The following is a 21,401-nucleotide window of genomic DNA, read 5'->3' as shown; positions in this document are numbered from 1 at the left end:
CATTTGCAAACACGTGGTGTTACAACATACTCTAGCATATGGTGGCTGGGAGTGTTACTAGAATGAAACACAAACTGTGAGAGCAAAGCTCAACTGCTTTTTGCAACAGCTGAATCCCTAGAGTGTCGTACATTTTTGAATGGGCTCCCTAGACACTAAAGAATTTGTAGTATGTAAAGTTTATTTCTGCTTATCGTTATGGAGCTTTTCAATTGTGGAGTTTTCACTCTGCAGTTTGCATCATCCATTATTGCCAGTATTGTGGTTTCTAAGCTCTTCTTTCTGTTTAACTGTTCTTGGAATGTGGGCAAAGCTGGCAAGCCACATTTATTGCCCATGCCTAGGTGCCCTGAGAAAATGGCAACTGTTCACATACAAGTGGCTTGTTAGGCCACGACAGGTGGCATTAAGAGTGAACCAGAGTCATTGACAGGGTGGCAAGTTCCCTTACTTGAAAAACATTAATGATCAAGTTGGATTTTTAACGACAATCTGACAAGTTGTTAGGGTCATTTTTCAGGTGCTAGCCCAAAACTTACCAGATTTACTCAATTCAATTTCATAACTTGCCATGGTGACCCTTAATGTCATGACCTGTAGATTGCTAATTCAGTACCATATCCACTATACTACTGTGTACCGTATGGCAGGAAGGGCAATTATCTTGCAACATTTGTGCCTGGACACTGGGTAGGGAAACAAAAATTTACTGAGGAGAAAAAAAAATATTACTTACCACTCCACTGAGCTATGTTTAAATTTCTCAGATGAATTATAAGCATAAAAAAAAACTTTCCGGGTGAAATGCAAGTGTTGGCAACACAGGTTCTGGTCAGCCAATTGCTGTTCGGACATGGATCCTATTTCAATGCATTATAACAGCATTGCAGAGGTTGAGATCAGATCGATTGCCTGGCTCCATCAGGTGGAGATGGTGTGTAGCACTGAAAGGTCTGAGAAGGTAAAATACCCTAAAAGCAAGTTCACCCTGAATTAAAACAAATGCTGTACTTTTTGCCCATATGGAAGTTCGTTTATTGAGCACTGAAAAGATGATGATTTGGGGGGCATTTAAACTTGGATCAAAATTTTATTCTGAAGAAAAAAACCTTGCATTTATATAGCACCTTTCACAACCCCAGGATGTTCCAAAGCGCTTCATAGCCAATCAAGTACTTTTAAAGTGTAGTCACTGTTGTAATGTAAGGAAACACGGCAGCCAATTTTCACACAGCAAGGTCCCATGAACAGCAATGAGATAAATGACCAGATAATGTCTTATTTTTAAAGTGATGTTGGTTGAGGGATAAATGTTGGCTAGGACATGGGGAGAACTCCTCTGCTCTTTTATGCTTATTTGAAATTGACTATCTAGTATGTCAGGCTGCCATGTTTTAAAATGTGAAATTTGAAGCTTTTATAACTTTCATAAAGAAAAATGATAGATGAAAAGAAAAATTTAAAGTCAACAGTCTCTCTAAAACACATGTTGAACTCTTCAGTAAGCATGACTGCACTGCAAGGTCTGATGCATCGCTCCACATTGACTGTTCGGCATCAGTGACAAAGACAATATGTAGCTGCAAATGTTTTCCCTTGAAAGCTATAATGAACCCAATCCCTATTAGCATTGGGAACCCAATGATAGGGATATTCACTACCAGGGCTTAGACATTATACCTCAGTACAACGTGGCTGTATTCTCATTGATTTTGTGTAGGTGACAGTTTACCTGTGCTTCCATCATGCTGACGTGCTACTGCATGTTCTGTTCACTGCACTAGAGAGGAATAGCTGCACATGGCACCACCCCCACCCCCACCCCAACTCCAGTAATTTAAAGCAACACGTTCAATAAGTAGAAAAGCATGGTATTAAGGTTTAAAGAGCATTCCCCCCTCACCCTGGGGACAAGGATACTTCTACCACCAGCCCAAAATGCAAAAGCGGAAATGACCCAAAGAGTTACTTTGAAGTGTAGTCACTGTTGTTATGTAGGTGAACGTACAGCAATGGGAAGAATGGCCAGATTTTGGTGGTGTTTGTTGAGGGGGGAATGTTGGCCAGGACACCAGGTGAACTCCCTGCTCTTCCTCAAATAGTGCCGAGGGATATGATGGAACTAGAATAAGAGGACTGCATCCGATACCACAAGAATAGGTGCACTGTATTCAATAGCACTGGAATAGACGCAGTCCATTATTTTCATGCTAGAATATGTACATTCCATTTCATGGAACATTCTATTATGTTGGTGCTAGAATGGGAGATTCTATGCAATGGCATTAAAAAAAAATAACATAATTATACCATTAACTGACTTTAGTGTCATTTCAAGCAGAATTTAATTCTGCCCATAATGATGTAGAGCAGTGTTCAGCCTCTTTAGTGCTACTGTGACTGACCTTGAGTGGCTGTGAGAGGCACGTTTCTTGACCTTTTCATATGGTTCATCTAAAGACGACTCTTTCCACATTTTTGGTTTAATAGGTGACTTGTCGTAATCGCTACGATGGTAATGCAGCTGCCGTAATCCATCCAGAGACTGCGGGGGTGGAGGTCTCTGATGTGAGGGTGGGCGGGGAGGGAGGCCTTTATGCGGAGACTGCATTGGTGATGAAACACTAGTAACACGAGGGTCTTCTGTAAAACAAAGAAAAGGACTTCTTTTAATTCTTTAGAATCCAGAGCAAAGCCCGATTGATCCCAGTAGGCAAATGTTTTCTTGTTTAAATATAAGGGTTAAAATTGTGAGCCTCTGCCCCAGACACAGAGTTTTGTTAAACATGAGGGCACGTTAGAGAAAGAGTTGAACACTGTAACACCGATTCTTTGACCTGCACTCACCACTAGTGAGGTTCAACTGGCAGTGCAACCGTGCAATTTCTGCCCTATTTTGTACACTTTTTCTTTTTAAAAAAAGTAGGAATGTCTCCAAGCTGCTAAGGTCAGGCAGGAATCACCTGAATAAGAAAGGTGAAAGCAAAACTACTTACTTCAAACCTTCTAAAAACGAGTAACTTCTCCGAAGACTGTTATTTTACATTATATTCTCTGCCCTTCGACATGCTTTTCCTACTCCCTGCATCCTCATTGCGTTAAAATCAAAGACTCATCACAGTGTCTCCTTCTCTAACTCATTCTTTCCCAAGATCTCAAAGCTGTAGAACTCCTACCCCAGTCTCACCCTCCTCTTACAATCTATAATCTTATAAAACCTAAGCTGGGCATCACCCAAATCACTTCTTGATTTACCTCATCTTCTTTCCTATACTTTTCAACCTTGGAATTGTCTGGTGTGAAGCCTTCATCTAGATTTCTCAACAATAACAAAACAAAATGGTTACCAGGTGAGCCAGCCTCAATATTCAGTGTAGATGAGAAGATGCTTTGAAAGGGCAATCATTTAAAAGTGCAATCTATTAATATATTAAAAATCTGATGTCTGTGTACACTTCCAGATACTTTTTCCATCATAAATGCCTATTTCCTCACTTATAATGGAAATTGTCTATGCATTTTTTTAAAAGGAGAGACAGAGCTCATCTGGGTAATTACAGGCCAATTAGTTTAACATCTGTGGTAGGGAAATTTTTTATAGAGTCTCTTTAATTAAGGATGAAATTACCAAGATATCTAGATAAAGAAAAATACTTGGAGTAGACAGGATGGATTTCTACTTGCTCGACAAACCTCATCAAATTCTTTGAGGAGGTAACAGACATGATAGATGCAGTAGATGTATTGTACATGGACTTCAGAAAAACTTTTGATAAGGCACCACATGAAAGATTACTAGAAAAGATTAAAGGTATGGAATTACCGGTGAGATAGCAAACTGGATTAAAAATTGGTTAGAAGTGAAAAAACAGAGAGTAGGAGTTAAGGGCCGTTTTCTTTGCTGGTTGAAAGTGGGAAGTGGTATCCCACAGGGTTCAGTTCTGTTCACTGTGTATATCAATGATTTGGGTATTGATCTAAAGTGAGCGGTGTCAAAATTTGCAGTTGACACCAAAATAGGAGGTATAGCTAATTGTTTATAAGACCAAAGAAAGCTGCAAAGAGATATTGATAAGATGAGTATAAATTTAAGATCGTTACCAAAAGAACAAAGGGAATGGTTAGGAGAATTTATTTACGGAGGCCAGGTAGGACATGAAATTCCCAACCAGAAACAGAGGTGGAAGCAGAATGCATAATATTTTTTAAAAGGGAAGTGGATAAATATTTGAAAAGAAAAAAATAAAAGGTGTATGGGGAAAGGTCATGGGGTTGGGACTAAGTGGATAGCTTTTACAAAGAGCCAGACAAGTAATGGGCCGAATGGTTTTCTACACGGCACAATCCTATGATTCTATGAATGAGGAAATAGAGATGAGTCCTTCAGGGCACTGTTAATGATTAACCAGCTAGCTTGGCCCATTGATAGGACCTTGAAGTGTAGAACTCCTGAAGTGTAGAAGTGTAGGGGCCTGGGATACTTTCCACTCAGTTCTAAATAAACCTGTAAGCCAATGTCCTAATAAGTAGGGTAATCCTAGTTGGACAAGCAGCCGGACACGTCCCAATCCTCTGTGCTGGTAAAGTACACGGTTTTATCTGGTTAACCTCCAGTAGTATCCCTGAACATACTTGGGAGACCCTAAGCCTTGGCTCTTCACAGCCTCTGCCTCAGCTCCCTGGACTTTTAAGTGGGATGTGTTCCTACAGGGGGAAAAGTGTGACTGCCATATTTGGAAAACAGAAACCCTACTTGTATGGAGTTTTCAGTTTGGTTTAGAGATTCTTAAGCATGGTGACGTAGTTTACACAAACTAGGGCTGTTTTCCCTGGAATTTAGAAAATTAAGGGGTGATTGATCAAAGTTTTCATGATATTAAGGGGAATTGATAGGATAGATAGAGAGAAACTATTTCCGCTGGTTGGGGAGTCTGGGACCAGGGGACATAGCCTAAAAATTAGAGCCAGGACTTTCTGGAGTGAAGTTAGGAAACACTTCTACGCGCAAAGGGTGGTAAAAGTTTGGAACTCTCTTCCTCAAGTGGCAGTTGATGCTAGCTCAACTGTTTAATTTTAAATCTGAGATTGATAGATTTTTGCTAACCAAAGGTATTAAGGGATATGGGTCTAAGGCAGGATGTGGAGTTAGGTCACAGATCAGCCATGATCTCAATGAATGGCGCAACAGGCTCGAGGGGCTAAATGGCCTACTCCTGTTCTTATGTTCCTAGTTCCATGCTTAACAGACACCTGGCTGACCAAAAAAAGTGAGGAGATGGATTTCTAAATAATTATTCAATAAGCTGTTCCCTGTAAAATTATTTTTAATAGGCTGATATTTTATAAAGTGGCCTGGTGATACTGCAGTTATAGTGATCATCCAGCACTAGACTAAAGGAGTTACTTACCATCCTCAAGAACCAGGGCATCTGACAGTGAGCTGTCTTCTGAGCCAATGTTTGCTTCTGAGGGGAAATCACAAAAATGTACATGATTTTTGTAGTTAAAACTACAGGAAGGATTAACCCAGACTGCTTGGTAGTGCGTTTGTTTGAGCAGCACTTGCTGTGGCTGTGATTTTTCACCCTCTACATTCCTGATCTTGGCTCTACCACTGTTGAGAAATGGCAGGCGGACGCAGGCGTATCCCCAAAGGGACACAAATCATAGAGAATCCCCCGTTCACTCTAATCCATCTTCCAATTTCTCCTATCTGTACAATTTATCCGAAAGCGTATTGGTTCCAATACATCAAGGGGTTTAATTTTCACCATGAATGTATTGGTTAAGGCATTCACGTGGAATTCCTTGGTGTTCTCTTTAATACAGTTGTTAAACAGTTCTGATTAACGATTGTGCTAAAATAGCATACAAAGAAATTATACATGAACGTGTTAAACAGTGCAGAAGTTAAATCTTCCAGTAACAACATCACAACTCACCCTCTATGATTAAGGATGCCCTCTGTGTGGGTTTCTTTCCAGATTTGATCCTGTATTCATTGATGGCATTTTCAATGTCCTGCAGTTTTTTAAGTGCATTTAAGTAGGACATCTTTCTTTGCTTCTTCATCTTTTTGCTGACATTGGGGTCGCTGGCTAGACGCCGTGCTGCCTCAGTGATCTGAGACTGAATGGCAAACTCCCTTTCTAGTCGTTCCAGCTCAATCTCCTGCAGAATAAAGTAAACCTCAATCGGAATTTTCTCTTTAAGATCCAAGAAAAAAAAGGATAAGATCACTCTCTCATTCATAAGCAGTGACTACACAGCCACTATCAGGGAGTTTGTGGATTATTTTTAAAAAATCTTTACAGTTGAAGGAGTTTAAACAGATGTCAACCAATACAAAAACAAAATCTCTAGACATCCCGTTCAAAATGAACAGTCATCCCTCAATGGGAAAGATGAACAATATTTTAAATTTATCTATTTTTGTTTCAAAACATTAATAGAGATTGATTAAGCAACCAGAGAGACCAAAGGATTGCTATGTGTGGGTACTGGAAAAATATTATTCTGGGTTAGTAAGAGGTGTTTTTCTGAAGTGGGACATTGTTGAGAGAGTTCTACTCTGCACGTAATTTTTTTATGTATTGTGGCAAGAATATGGTTGCATTATGATTCCCTCTGTCAAACTTAAAAATTTAGAAGAATACAATTTATAAAAATATACACAACCATCCTCTTTTTATAAAAAAGTAAAAATGAGCCTTATTTTTTTGATGACCAGGTATTTCTTCCTTGCAAGTCCTGAGTCCCAAAGTGTCAAGAACACACCAGAAGTACAACATTATAAGTTATTCATGCAGTGATACAAAGTTTCTAAATGCATCACTGAACAGAATAATCATAACCAGTGTGTCAGTGCACTGCCGGGCACTGTTTGTATGTGCCCACCCCTATATCTAGTATAAAAGCAGTGTCTAAAGGTAGTAAAGGACACCCAATTCAGAACCAGTGCTGTAAAGTGATGTGGGACTCTGTGTGTCAATGTCCAGCCCTACCAACGCTTAATATAAACCAGCGCCTCAAGCTAGTGCGGGACATCGCGTGTTAGTGCCCACTCCAAAATAAAACAAATTAAAATCAGTGTCTCAAGGCAATGCGGGACATTTGGCATCAGTGCCCATCCCTGCAATGCTTCAAAATCAGTGCCTCAAGCTAGTCAGGGACATTCTGCGTCAGTGCCCATGCCGACTCAATTTCAAAACCAGTGTCTCAAAAGTAATGCCAGACACTGTGGGCTCAAAATTCCGAAGTCCTGATTTGCTGATGGCTGTTGAAGCAGCACCCAATCACTCTCCGCTGACAAGAGTTCTGTTGGGCCTAATGAGGGCAAAATTGCCAGGTTAGTCTGGGAACTCCCCTAGTCATGCCCTGAAAGCAGTACTAGGATGTGGTGGACAGGCAAAAGACTCACCTGTGCACCCCCCCCCCCCGCCCCCACTGGAATTTCTGTTGGAAGGCAGATGCAAGGCAGATCCAGGTTTCGCCCAGATTCCTGCCCCCACCCTCTGGATGAAACTACCAACTCCTGCCCTTCCCCAAACCATAAATTTCTGCCCCTTTGTGTCAGTGCCCAACTCTACACCTGCTTCCTGCTTCAAAACCAGTGCCTCAAGGTAGTGCGAGGCATTTCATGTCAATGCCTAACCCAGACTCACTTCAAAACCAGAATCCTTGGCATTGGATCTTTAAATTTAAAGGCAGCAATAACAATTTCATTATTAATCATTATTGTTGTAAGTAAGCATTACGTTCTTGATTAGGTGAATGAAGTCCAAATTCCAGTCCTGGATGACGTTCACGTCAGCTTCTCACAAGGAGTGAGTTTGCCAGTCTTGGTCACATCATTGGGGTGAGTTGGGGGAATAGAGGGGGGTCTCTCCCACATCCTTGAATGTTAACCAATGAGTGGCAATGGTACATTCACTGGGCATGTGGTCTGGACCCACGACCTAAGTAGTATATCACAGGGAATGAAAATAACTATACAAAATGTTAAAAAAATAAATGCTGACAGATGCATATTTTGTAAACTGGTACCCCAAAACACATAAATCTGTTACAGCTACTGATTGCCTTTACTAAGAATACATTAGTAGGAAGTAGATTAGTAGCAATAGTTAAGCTCCCCTGATGGCTCTGTTGGAAGATGCACAGCTCTGTGAGTAACTGAGCCTACGTGGACCAAGAAGATCCCAGGTTTAATTTCTGGTCTGTACTGAATTGCCTGATCTCAACTGGAGTGGCAGTAGGGGCAGTACAATTAGCCCCAGTGCCCCCTGGGCTAGGGAGAGAGGAGAATTCAGCCAGCGGTCCCACTCCTGACCATTACTGAATGGCTCCTGTTGGAAAGTGCATGTGTTGGGCATCAGGTGAGGACAGGATCAGGCTCAGTTATACCTAACAACGTGCGAGCTGTCACTATGTAGGCTCACACCTGGAAAATGGTGAGATGCCAGAGGATGGCCGGTACCTGTGGAACTATATCCCAGCATCAGCTGGTACCTTCAGGAGAGAAGGGGAGAGAATTGGTGGGATGGGAGTAATAGCAATGGTTGCAAGAAGTTATTCCTTGGCTGCATTTCATTAAACGCACAGCAATAATTATTATCCATTTATAGAAGGAAAAAGAGATACGGCTCAAGCACTCATCCTGTTGGCTCGCATGGCTCAATATCGAAACTCAATCGGAAATCCATTATGTGAAACTGTTCTCTGAACATTGTTTCATTTTCCTTTAGTAATCCACAGTTTGTACTGGCGTATGAAACTCTACAGACGACAGCAGTGTCTAAAAATACTGGTTTGGCATCTGCATTCCTCTCCTGGGCATTACAGAAACAGTCTGCATCCACACCACAGTCCAAAACTAATACTGTACAAGGTACTCTGGGGCAAAGCTAATACATTAATTAAAACAACCATACATCAAACCTAAGGGCTACAAAAGGAGCACTGCTGCTATTAAAATTCCGCTGTGGTGTAAAAACAGGTCAGTTTGTTCAGTGGAGACAAACAGTTTATCTCTTTTTATAGCGTTTGGCCTATTTTGTTCAACATAGAACTTTCAAAAGTAATTCTCCCCCTTCTTGTCCTGAAGGCAGTGACTCCTGATCAGGTAATGCTTCACAGACACTGGGTACCTGTACCTCACACAAGAGGTCATTCTTCACGTGTGAGCCCAGATAGTATCGGTAGGTTATTTGGCTGCTGGGAGTATCACACCCTTGCCTGATTTTTATTGACTTCTGCATATACAGGCTTTCCGGCAGGTGTCACTGGATAGCAATCAGGAGTCCAGACCCTGGTTGACTTTTCATCTCCCTAGCCCAGGGTCTTTGAGGTATCTGTACTGTTCCCATCTGAGACCAGTTTATCTAGCACAGACCAGGGACTGAAACTGCAACCTGGAAACTCTCTGGTCTGTATCACTAGCGCCAGAAAGGGCAGTGCATTTACGCAATGGGGAGGTGTCCTGATGAAGAATTTTTAAGAATCATTTAAATTTCAGCAAAATGAGGCCCAAACCTATTTTTCAAGAAAGAAAGAGCTTGCATTAATATAGTGCCTTTCATGTTCTCAGGATGTCCCAAAATATTTCACTTTGAATCAGCTTTAAAGTGTAATCACTATTGTTTTCTAGGCAAACGTGGCAGCCAATTTGCGCACAGCAAAGTCCCACACAAAGCAATGAGATAAATGACGAGTTAATCTGTTTCTGGGGCACTGGATGAGGGATAAATGTTGGCCAGGACACTGGGAAGACTCCCCTGCTCTTTTTTTGAATAGTGCCAGGGGATCTTTTACATCCACTTGAAGAGGCAGCTGGGGTCTGGGTTTAACATCTCATTTGAAACATGGCACCTCTGACAGTGCAGCACTAGTAGTGTGCTGAAGTGTCAGCCTAGATTACATGGTCAAATCCTAGAGTGGGACCTGAACTCACAACCTTCCGACTCAGATATGAGAGTGCTATCACTGAGCCAAGTAAGCACTTTAGACTAGACTGTTCTAATAACTACATACAGAAAATTTCATATTATGTTGCTATATCCCACAAACTGTTAACAGTTTTCTGCTCACAGAGTCTGTCCTCCAGAATAAAAAAACAAAACAATATGCCTTCCTTTTGATCAAGTCTCTTATTGCTGACCAAATTGTTTTTGACTTAATTAGATCTGGATAACAAGAGAAGGCAGCTTCTGTGAAAAAACCACAAGCAAAAAAAAACAAGATATGTGAGCTGCAGAACCGATAGTGGCTGGACTATGAGACAATGCAGCTACTGTTAGCTCTGACTCTGCCCCACAGCTCACCAACCTAGTCCAGCAACACAGAGTAGGGTAGCGTCTGGCACTTTGTGGGAGACGGCTTTCCAAACAATCGCTTCAGTAATACTCCTGAAAACACATGGCGCTCCTCCCCCAGGTCCACAAAATGCATCCCGTCCCTCACAACCTTCAATTCATCCAAAAATAAACTCACTCAACAGCAATGCATTTTTTTTTTGTTTTCATTTTGCCGAGGTGATTTGGGGAGATAACCTTTTCTGAATTCAGCAGCTGGGTGCTGACTGTGTAATATGTAAAGCTGGAGATGACACAGGAACAGCATTTTTCCCCTCCATGAGTATTCACTGAACAAGCGGCTGTTCGTGTGGTCAGACATTCAATTTAGATTAACTCTGCTGTTCATTGCTAACCCTTCACTTATCCTATGGTATTTAATGCTGAGCAGTACAGAGCTTAAACTTTTCAGTGGCCAGAAAAAATAAAGCACATTCCCAGAAAAGTTTGAACTGGGATTGCAACAGTTGTGTCCCATATGTATTCAAAATTCCTCCATTCCCCAGTGAGTTTGTTTTACTCGAGTTCTAAGCAGCTCTTTAGCCAACATTTAAAGAGAGAGTGTCGCCAACAGTTACCCTTCTTTAAAGTCAAAAGTGTACAAAAATATCATTCGCTTTAACATTCTGTCTATTTCTATTCACTTTTAAGCAATTTAGCAGTTCATGTTGATGGTATCTTTGGGGAGAACTGGATGAAGGCGTTAATAAACCTGACAGTGCAAGGGGCTTGCATCAATGCCTGTGGTGAAATAACCAATAACCCGTAACCTGCTACTGGCCGATATCTACTGTGCGCTGGAATAGTTTTTTTTTAATCAGGCAAAAGGTTAACCTGGCTGTAAATGTCATCCAGCTCCCTCACACCGTCACACCCGTCAAAGATACTCCCCTGATGATATCATTAGCATTTACTTACTGTGTTCATTATTTGCCTATTGTCTCTGTGGTAATTTTCTCTCAAGCTCCTCAAGGAGTTGACTCCTTGCTGGGGCACTGGTCACCTGCTTTTACCTCGCTCAAAGAGACCATTTTTCAAGTGTAAGCACTGAAAGTAATGTAAGCACTGGAGTACATCATGTGCCCAGAAAAGGAGAGATTAGGAGGGCCGGCCAAAAGCTCAGTCGATGAGATGGATTTTGAGGAGGTTTTAAAAGAGAGAGGTAGAGAGATTTAGGGAGGGAATTCTGAATCACCATCTCATGAAGGTGCATAGATTCAATTTGCTGTCATCCTGTTAAATTTGTTCTCTCAGGTGCACTGCTATGGGGAGCTACTGAGCAGAAGGAAAGGAAAATCTGAGAACAATTTATTGACAAGCTACTGAACTACTAACTCCTAATAGTTGGCTGAGGCCTAGTAGTAGGTCAACATAAAAGATTATTACTTAAGATAATAAAAAATCACGGGATTGGGGGTAATATTCTGGCATGGGTGGAGGATTGGTTATCGAACAGGAAGCAGAGAGTTGGGATAAATGGTTCATTTTCGGACTGGCAACCAGTAACCAGTGGTGTTCCACAGGGGTCGGTGCTGGGTCCCCAACTCTTTACAATCTATATTAACGATTTGGAGGAGGGGACCGAGTGCAACATATCAAAATTTGCAGATGATACAAAGATGGGAGGGAAAGTAGAGAGTGAGGAGGACATAAAAAACCTGCAAGGGGATATAGACAGGCTGGGTGAGTGGGCGGAGATTTGGCAGATGCAATATAATATTGGAAAATGTGAGGTTATGCACTTTGGCAGGAAAAATCAGAGAGCAAGTTATTTTCTTAATGGCGAGAGACTGGAAAGTACTGCAGTACAAAGGGATCTGGGGGTCCTAGTGCAAGAAAATCAAAAAGTTGGTATGCAGGTGCAGCAGGTGATCAAGAAAGCCAACGGAATGTTGGCTTTTATTGCTAGGGGGATAGAATATAAAAACAGGGAGGTATTGCTGCAGTTATATAAGGTATTGGTGAGACCGCACCTGGAATACTGCATACAGTTTTGGTCTCCATACTTAAGAAAAGACATACTTGCTCTCGAGGCAGTACAAAGAAGGTTCACTCGGTTAATCCCGGGGATGAGGGGGCGGACATATGAGGAGAGGTTGAGTAGATTGGGACTCTACTCATTGGAGTTCAGAAGAATGAGAGGCGATCTTATTGAAACATATAAGATTGTGAAGGGGCTTGATCGGGTGGATGCAGTAAGGGTGTTCCCAAAGATGGGTGAAACTAGAACTAGGGGGCATAATCTTAGAATAAGGGGCTGCTCTTTCAAAACTGAGATGAGGAGAAACTTCTTCACTCAGAGGGTGGTAGGTCTGTGGAATTTGCTGCCCCAGGAAGCTGTGGAAGCTACATCATTAGATAAATTTAAAACAGAAATAGACAGTTTTCTAGAAGTAAAGGGAATTAGGGGTTATGGGGAGCGGGCAGGAAATTGGACATGAGGCTGAGTTCGGATCGGTCAATGCCCTGTGGGTGGCGCAGAGGGCCCAGGGGCTGTGTGGCCGGGTCCTGCTCCTACTTCTTGTGTTCTTTAGATTTGTGGTTGGGATCAGATCAGCCATGATCTTATTGAATGGCGGAGCAGGCTCGAGGGGCCGATTGGCCTACTCCTGCTCCAATTTCTTATGTTCTTATGTTCTTAACTGTCCTACTCTCTTGGCCACAGGAAATGCATGGCCTCTGTGGGGGTGGGGGGGTAGACATTGGAGGAAAAAGTGAAGGGATAATTTATCCTGAATAAAAATATGTACAGTCAGTGTTTAAATCCACAGAAAGAGAGAACACAAAGGACAATGATAAATTGAATGATTGTCGTTTGCATCTTTAAATAGAGGGCACTGTGGCATTACCCTTTAAGACATTGTTGCCTTTCTCTGTGAACAAAAGCCATTTTTTCTCAGTTATTTTCCCTGTCCTGAAGATACTGCAACAGTAGCGTCCATACATCAATTTTTCATACAGTATCATCGCAGATGAGATTCATTCCCTTTCAGGAACAAACTCTCTTAATCATAGATGACAAGGCCAGGGATGAACGAGCTGAAAAAGGTTGTTTTTTTCCTCCAACATGAGGATGCTTGGAGGAAAATGATCTCATTCAGCACAGAACTGAATTAAACAAACATAGAGAAAAAGCTTTGGACAGCTTAGAACTTTGACCTGAAGAGGGAAGTGGTCGTGTCAGAGATTTTTTTTCTCTGGAAGTGTTTCCTTGTGTTCAAACAATGAGAAGATTTTCCTGCCTAAAACCAGCAGCTGCATTGCCCGAGTGGCTATGGTACAAAAGGGCATTCTTCACAGCTTTCAGCAAAAAAGGTTATTCGCTGTTGGCTGCCTGAAAATATTTGTTAAGTCACTATTTTATGCTCCAGTGAGACTACTGTTTTTGCCTCAATTTGACCGCAGTTTTTGCGCTGCATCAGTGTAAAAATGGCGGTATTAGTAAAGAGTTATGTAGACAATCTACCGGTGCACTGCATTTGGCAAGTGATGTGAGACCACTTTTGAGGGGATAGTGTCACACTGCTTCAGCTTCACAGTCACTGAGGTATAACTGTTACCAGTGCAAAATCAAGTTTAAAAAGTTCAGCAGACTGTTTAGGGGAATTGATGTGGAGGGTAGGCAGCTGTGAAGCAGATTGACAGAGGCATCATTGTTGGTATGGGAAATGGACCACAGAAGGGACGGTTGGGAATTAGACAAAACATCTGCGAGACAATTAGGGGATAACTTTGACTATGGGCGATAGTGTAAAACAGGCGCTATTGATTCAGCAGCCCGATATACATCTCTCTCGACTTCTACGCAAGCTCCTAGCTTGGCTGTCAGCTGCCTCTGATAGATACAAGAAGTCAATGATTGCAGGTTGCTGTGTGGTTTTGGGATACACTGGAACTCTGCATTTTAAGTGGATTGATTTCTCGTCAGTTGCACAAAGGTAGCTTCAGTTATTCAGTTCACAGAAACATTTTACAAAACTTTGTTCACTTTCCTCCAACTTAAACAGCCCTGCCTGAGTAGCAAGATTGATCTGTCCCTCCTGGGCTCAACTCATCATTGTACTATGGTCTTGAAGTCAACGTGTGTATGTATGTGTGTGTGTGTGTGTGTGTGTGTGTGTGTATGTGTTTGTGTGTGTGTGTGGAGGAGGGGAGGGGGATATTTGGAATCCTCTCCTCATTCAAGGACAGACGTTGCACATTCCAAATATGTCTCAAAACAGCATCTGTAACAGATGGATTGGGTAGTTGAGAGATTTTGAGCTGCACTTTACTGCAGTAAATCCACAGGGTCAATTATTCAACCGTCTCACAATGAGAATGATGGGTGAAGGTGAGGGTTCAAACTGAGCAGAGAGGCCATCAAAGGAAAGAGCTTTATTGGACAATAAAGCTGAGAATAGCTTATCCTACTACACTAACGGCTCAGAAACAATGTGACCTGGGTAGGGAAGCAAATAGAAATGGACCAGTCCAAAGAATCCCAGCTCAAATGAAAAAATAATTTTGATTCTGACTCAGATGCTTGGAATGCACCAAAAAAAGTCCCAGAAGAGCAGCCATCTTGCTACTTTTAAACAATTGCAGGTAGTTTAATATGAACTATACACTTGCACAACAGCAATTTGCATTTATATAGCGCCTTTAACATAGAAAAATGTCCCAAAAATGTCCCAGAGGCCCAATCAGAATTAAATAGATGCCAAGCCAAAGAAGTAGATATTAGGATGGGTGACCAAAAGTCTGGTCAAAAACATGAATTTTAAGGCTCGTCTTAAAGGAGGAGAGGGAAGTGGGTACATGGAGCAGCTTAGGCAGGGAATTTCACAGCTTAGGGTCCAGGCAGTGGGAGATAGGAAGAGGGAGGGAGGGAGAGAGAGAGAGAGAGAGAGAGTGAGAGAGACAGACAGATGGACGGAGACTCTCTTCCCAACAGTCTGGCTGCAATTCAACCTAGAGTGAGGAAAAAGTGTGCAAACCTATTGTACCACCCAGACTCGCAGTATTGTTTTACCTCACATTTTATCCAACCAGTGAGGTAGCTGGCTGCTGTCTAACATAATCAGAAGCACACTTACAGTGTTCCTTTATGATCTCCCTGAAAAAGAACCACCCACACAGATCAAGCTGAAAATATCTGCTTGATCAGTGACAAAAATCACTAAATGTTGTCCAGAACTATTTACATATCACAGCCTTGACAGAACTTGCAACATCCAACATATAAATGAAACGGACAAAATTAAAATGATTAGCATAACTCGCGGAAGGCAATTTTATGCAACGTTGCAATCAACTAACGTTTACCTCTCCCTTGGGAGTGATCTTCTGTTCATCCAGTTTAAAGGAAGTGCCTATCCTACGCCGGACAGTCGGTAGCTGCTCCCCAGGATCCAAAGGATATTCCTTGGGCAACTTTCCTGTCAGTTCCTGCAAAAGAAAAAAAAAGACTCCTCAGATTTCAGAGAACAGCTAGAGAGTTGAGGGCATGGCTGACAGCTGCATCCAGAGTTCCTTATTGTCTTCCAAGTGCTGCTACAAAATCTTATTAGAGCAGGAGTGTTGTCAAGGTGAAGAGTTCTGTGAGATGTGGTACCAAGTTTTTCAATAGGACATGGCAACATCACTGTGTTGCTGGTTGCATTCATTGCTAATTAGCTTAAGATTTTTCTGATAGTTTTGATAAAAATTAAAATGAAAAAGCGAACATGTTGAAAAAGCTCATGGCTCAGGAGATCTATTATCTCCCGGAGCACAAACCACAACCGTGGTCAACATAGAAGCGCAAGAGTGGAGATGGGACAGAATAAGCCTCTTGCTGAGCCAACGGTGCCCCCTTAGTTGAGAGTTCACCTCCCATAACCACGGGAGCAACTCTCAACTACACCGAGCACGGAAAACTGGCAGTATTGGATCAATCGCCCATTATACACCCCGCCTGATTCTCCTTTCCACTGAAGTCAATAGAAAGAAAAATCAGGTGGGGCCAATCTGATACTGTCAGTTTTTCACCCCCGCCTAAGTTGAAAATTACCCCCATATGTGAAAAGTAGCAATAGCCCATTCCGCATAACAATGACTTAAAGCTAGTTAGACAACGTTTGGACAGTCTCCAGCCGACTAAGCCATAAAAATGGAATTTCAAGTCGGAAAAATAAAAGACAATTTGAAACATTTATTGTTTTAAATTGAAAGTACTCCCATCACTGTACTATTCCCTTTAAGTTACCAAAATGTTATGTTAATTTGGTGATTTATATTTTAATCTTTATGTGAAGTAAAATTTAAGACAGAAAAGGTCATTTGGCTCAACAAGTCAATTGATTTTTTTTTGTCTGATATCAGCCCCACATCCCTGCCTTTTCACCGTATCCATCTATTTCGCTTCAGAAACATTTCTGTACAGGAACACAAACAAGAGCATCCTTTGGCAACTGCTCTAGAACTCTGAAGCCCTTCTTACCGCCTCTCTCAGACACAGCTTTTTCAGTTCCTCCAGCCGCACTCGAAGGGTCTCCTCCAGAGCTTCCTGCCGGGATTTCAGGGCAGCCAACATGTCCTTCTTGGCAGACTGAGAGCTGTCTGACTCCTGGGAACCTGTGAACAAACAAATGACTTCACTATGGCAGCTAACAGTGGACACATCTGCACTGAGAGGAAAAAAAACACTTTTTAAAGTGATGTGATAACTAAGCACTTTCTTTAACAGCATCTTACTCCAATACTTTACAACTTTAAACTTTACAAATAGAACTATAAGAAAGTGAGAGAGAGAGTACATTTATGGAAGATTATCTCCTGTTTTAATTATCTCATGAAATAAGAAAGGAAAGACTCAAGGCTTTGAGAAAATGTTGCTTAATGCTGCATCTAAAAGCGTTTTAGGCCACATCAATTCTACAAGTAGATACCAGGTGAATTAAATAGAAACTGTTAACATTTTTTATCACCAATTTTTGTGAATGTTTTCCAATTTTTAATAGTTTTTTTTCATAGTCTTCCTTTCCTGAACTTTCTGACTCATGCTGGGATATGGTTCCACAGGCATTGGGCACCCTCCAATATCTTGTCCAAGTGACCATTCTTCAGTTGGGAGCCTTGGCATTTAGCGTCAGCGGGTACCTGAATATGGAGCATCCCGTTCAAACTAAATCCTGACCTCACACAGGGGTACTTTCCTGTGAGGCGGGTCACTCATTAGCAATCATGAGCAAGGAATTCTGGCTGATTTTCCCTCCCTGCCTAACCCAGGGGCACTGAGGCCAATTGCAGTGCCCCTTTCCTACTGTTCCAGCTGACGCAGCACAGAGCTGATCGATCCTGGAATCTTACTGGTCCGTATGGCTCAATTCCACACAAGGCATTACATTTGTCAACCGGTAAATCAGAGGAGCTGTAAATTTGAACTTTTAAAAGAAACGACCCAAGACCAAAGGAAACACAAATATTTACTGTCATGTACAACATCTGCTTGATATCGAGGACAGAGAGTCCTGGTATTTTTGAGATTCAATTTTAAACACTGGATTTCTGAAGTTATGTGTAATTGGGATGGCCTAGTCACATTAGTCAGCCTTTTCCCTCTTGTTATGCACTACAGTGCTGCAAAACAACTAAAGAAACACAGAGGACTGCACTGGCCCTGAGAGCAAGGACGTTAGGACGGGAAGGAAATGGTGAGCATGCTGAGGAAACTACAGCAATAGGCCCAGAGCGAACTTTGGCTACGCACTGCTCAAGCAATGTTAAAAGAATGCACAATGGAAGCCTGGTTAAAAAGCTAATCTATTAAACTAACAGTTTCTATTTCCCCCTCCCCCAATTCAACCAACCTTTCTTACAGGCCTTCTTACATGCTATGTGAAAGAAATAAAAGAACAAATCTGAAACTGTAGAAAACTTGAAACAGTGCACCGTTCAATTCACTACTAAATCACACAAAGAAATTTATAACAGGGCAAGATATTTATAACAGTGTCAATAAAGGGGCTCATAGGATTAGGTTCAAAATTAACCATGAAATGAAAGTGCCTCCTATAAACATAAATTCTAACAGCTGTGAAATGAACACTGTAAAACTGCATTCCAGTTGATTAGTCAATTCCATTTTCCAATTTGTTTATAATGAGTGTTCCAGTGAGTTTTATACTGAATGGGGGCAGAGCACTGACTAAAGTAGAAGGCACTGCTTCCTGTACTCTGTTAGAAAACAAGCTGAAACCTTCATTGGGTCAGTTTTCAAATCCAGATGTGGTACTGAATTGGCCCGCCTGTCACCCATTGTGTTTATTTTTATCCTGCCTCTTCCTATGCATTAATGGCTTCTCTCTTTAGCCAACTGGATTGCTTGCTCCCATTATATCTACCCTTTATTATCCTTCAACAAATATTTCTCTCAATTAAAGGCTGTGTCCACATATAGATATAATATTCACTTTAATAAGTGTCAAAGTATTGGATTTTCCAGGTTCTCTTTGTTCTGTAAAACGGAACGTCCAGTCTTCTAATCTCATGAACCCCCTTATGATTTCTCAATAAACTTAAGAATAAACTTAAGATTTCTCAATAAAGCAAGAATATTCCCAAAGTTAAAATCTATCCTTAAGCATAAATAACATGTTTAGTAGTTTATAAAATCACACATTGATGAACTCGAAGACTTATTCTGGTACAGTTAACACAGAAAGAAAACACTGTGCAATCAAGGGCCTGACCAAGTTAATTTAATGAAAAGGATACGAGGAAAATTCTCAATCCTGCCACAAAGGTGACTGGGGAAGGGTTGGAATCTGAGTGTGAGGTTAATGAATGAGTACTGGTGTGAAATGAGCACTGTAAAACTGCATTTTTGCTTAGTCAATTCCATTTTCCAATCTGGTTACAATGAGTGTTATAACACGTTAACATAGCCAATCACACATCTGCATAACACAGCAGCAATACATGTTAACAGCCAGTGTGAAAAACAGCACCTGTACACCATCCTCTTTAGGTCACTTACATTTGTAAATTACATTTCCAGTGTTTAGTTACTGGTTTGAGTTGACAGTCCAGGTAAGCAATGGCTTCCATGATGGCTGAGTGGCATCCAACAAAATCCAGTGTGGTGCTTTGACAAATGCCATTGCTATGTAGACAGTAACGTTAGCATTTCATTGGCTTCAAGCTAATCCCTAAACCTCTTTCACAGTACTGGAAGAAATATTCCGATGTGGTTAACTGCAAAAGACACTGCAGCACTCTTGGGGGGGTTACAGGCTTTCAGTCCACACTGCCCCAATTCTTCCTATCTCCTGCCAAGAACCTCTGTGGACAGTAATAAAGATGATGAGGGCAGAGGGAGTGAGAAGGGGCAGAGGAAGAGATAAGAGGTTGGTTTGTGTCCAAATACTCATTAAGAAAATAAAAGAAGTCACTTTATACAGCCAATACCAGATCCCCTAAGTGCACCATGTAACTGTTAGATTAATTAGTTAACCTTAGGGAAAAAACAGAGGCCCATTAAATACTGATCTGTGATATTATATAAACCCATTAAATTCTTTAATCCCCTTTCAGCAAAGGCATTAGTCAATTTAAAACAAGTGGGTTAATGCCTCTATTAAAATTGTGAACATGTTAAGCGTTTTTATGGCAATACTGTAACTCGGGGTAATCTCCACGCCCCAGTATCACTTTGAAAAGGTTCAATTTGTCCATTTCAGATCACATCTCAATTTAAAATAAATGAGCCTCAACGAGCACAGGCAGGGAATGTCACAAATCAGACAAATGGCGTAAAACACAAGTGATACTGAAAAGGAGAACGAGCCGGATAAAAGACAGCAGTTCTAGTGGGCCACTCTGCTTACATTCAGCTATAATTTATTGCATAGGCTTTCAGAAAGGTCCTTGAGAAAGATACTGCTGTTGAAACATCTGCTGCCCTGTCAAACACTGACAAAAGTCACCAACTAAAGGAAGTGAGTTCAGGTAACAAGCACGACCTTCCAGTCTGGAGACAAATGGACTCACTCAACTGCCTGAGCTTACCTGGTTATTTTAGATTAGCTGGTAATGAAAAACAGTTTCTTTAAAAAAAAAACCAGCTAGGGCTTTCTGCGATTACATAATCTTCTCAGGATGTACTGTGACAATCCATAGACTAAAACAAATACCTGTAATTCTTCAATATAGGATGTCCTGAGGGCAATGCTCTGTAGTAAAGAGGAATTCTGAAGATCTATTGAGGAAATCTATTAATAACAGCCAGCATTTTTATCTTCCTCCACAGTTATTCAACAGATTGCTTTTCACAATATTCAGTTATGTAAAAAGGGAAAAAAGAAAGCTGCAGGATGTCGGACAGCAGTTCATGCTGAAGGCCAACCAGAGGAAGTTTCTCTTTTGATTTTATGTAATAAATACGTTAAGTGAGGCTAATGGACTGGTAAGTAAGTGGCTGAGTATTGATTGGTGTAGATCCCATCATGAGTCATTAACAGGGTCATGGGAAGGTAAGGGATGTTGTGGGATGCTTTACTCTCATTATAAAGAGATATGGGGTGATATGCAAAGGGCCTAACGCCTGTTTCAGGCGCGGGCCTATGCAGGAGCCTTTACCAATGTGGTGAGCAGCGCACTTCCGGCCTGGAATGAGCGTGTACATGGCCCCTGCCATATTGGAGCCTTAGGTGCCCGTTCAATGCCTGTAAAATGGGTGCGGCACAATCCAATTTCTAGGTAACAGCATCCTCCAAACTACCATGAGTAGCCCCATGAAGATCCTAAAATGTATGAGAATAAAAAGGAATGGCATTACTGTTGAGCATCAATGCTCTTTTACTCTTTTCAATCTTGGTGACTCTTGGTTTTATCAATAATAAAAAAAAAATCCCAAAGATGTTCACTGACAACTCTAGAAATGCATTTACAAAATGGCAAAAACAAAGCAATCCGAGCTGGTCTGTGTCAAAATGTGGAACAAAACAGCTTCCTGTGCACAGTGTCTTGCATATACAGCAGCTCGGAGTGCTGACAAAGGCTGCCTGGCCTTTGTATGCATCGGTT

At 41.4% G+C, this 21,401-nt stretch overlaps 1 protein-coding gene across 10 annotated transcripts in view; it reads right to left on the bottom strand.

Moving 5' to 3' along the window:
- Nucleotides 1-21,401, bottom strand: part of frmd4a (FERM domain containing 4A) — a 521,753-nt gene that overhangs the window by 19,020 nt on the left and 481,332 nt on the right. For 9 of the 10 annotated variants that reach the window (XM_068005053.1, XM_068005054.1, XM_068005051.1 and 6 more), the window contains 5 exons: nucleotides 16,816-16,949; nucleotides 15,660-15,782; nucleotides 5,943-6,171; nucleotides 5,409-5,465; nucleotides 2,406-2,643 (listed from right to left, as the gene is read on the bottom strand). In XM_068005053.1, coding sequence (XP_067861154.1) covers nucleotides 2,406-2,643; nucleotides 5,409-5,465; nucleotides 5,943-6,171; nucleotides 15,660-15,782; nucleotides 16,816-16,949 — 781 coding nt within the window. The remainder of the gene's footprint in view (nucleotides 1-2,405; nucleotides 2,644-5,408; nucleotides 5,466-5,942; nucleotides 6,172-15,659; nucleotides 15,783-16,815; nucleotides 16,950-21,401) is intronic. The other variant, XM_068005048.1, reaches the window with a different exon arrangement.

This window comes from Heptranchias perlo, chromosome 24, assembly GCF_035084215.1.
Source record: "Heptranchias perlo isolate sHepPer1 chromosome 24, sHepPer1.hap1, whole genome shotgun sequence".
NCBI lineage: Eukaryota > Metazoa > Chordata > Chondrichthyes > Hexanchiformes > Hexanchidae > Heptranchias > Heptranchias perlo.
This window is presented reverse-complemented; position numbering and strand designations above follow the sequence as displayed.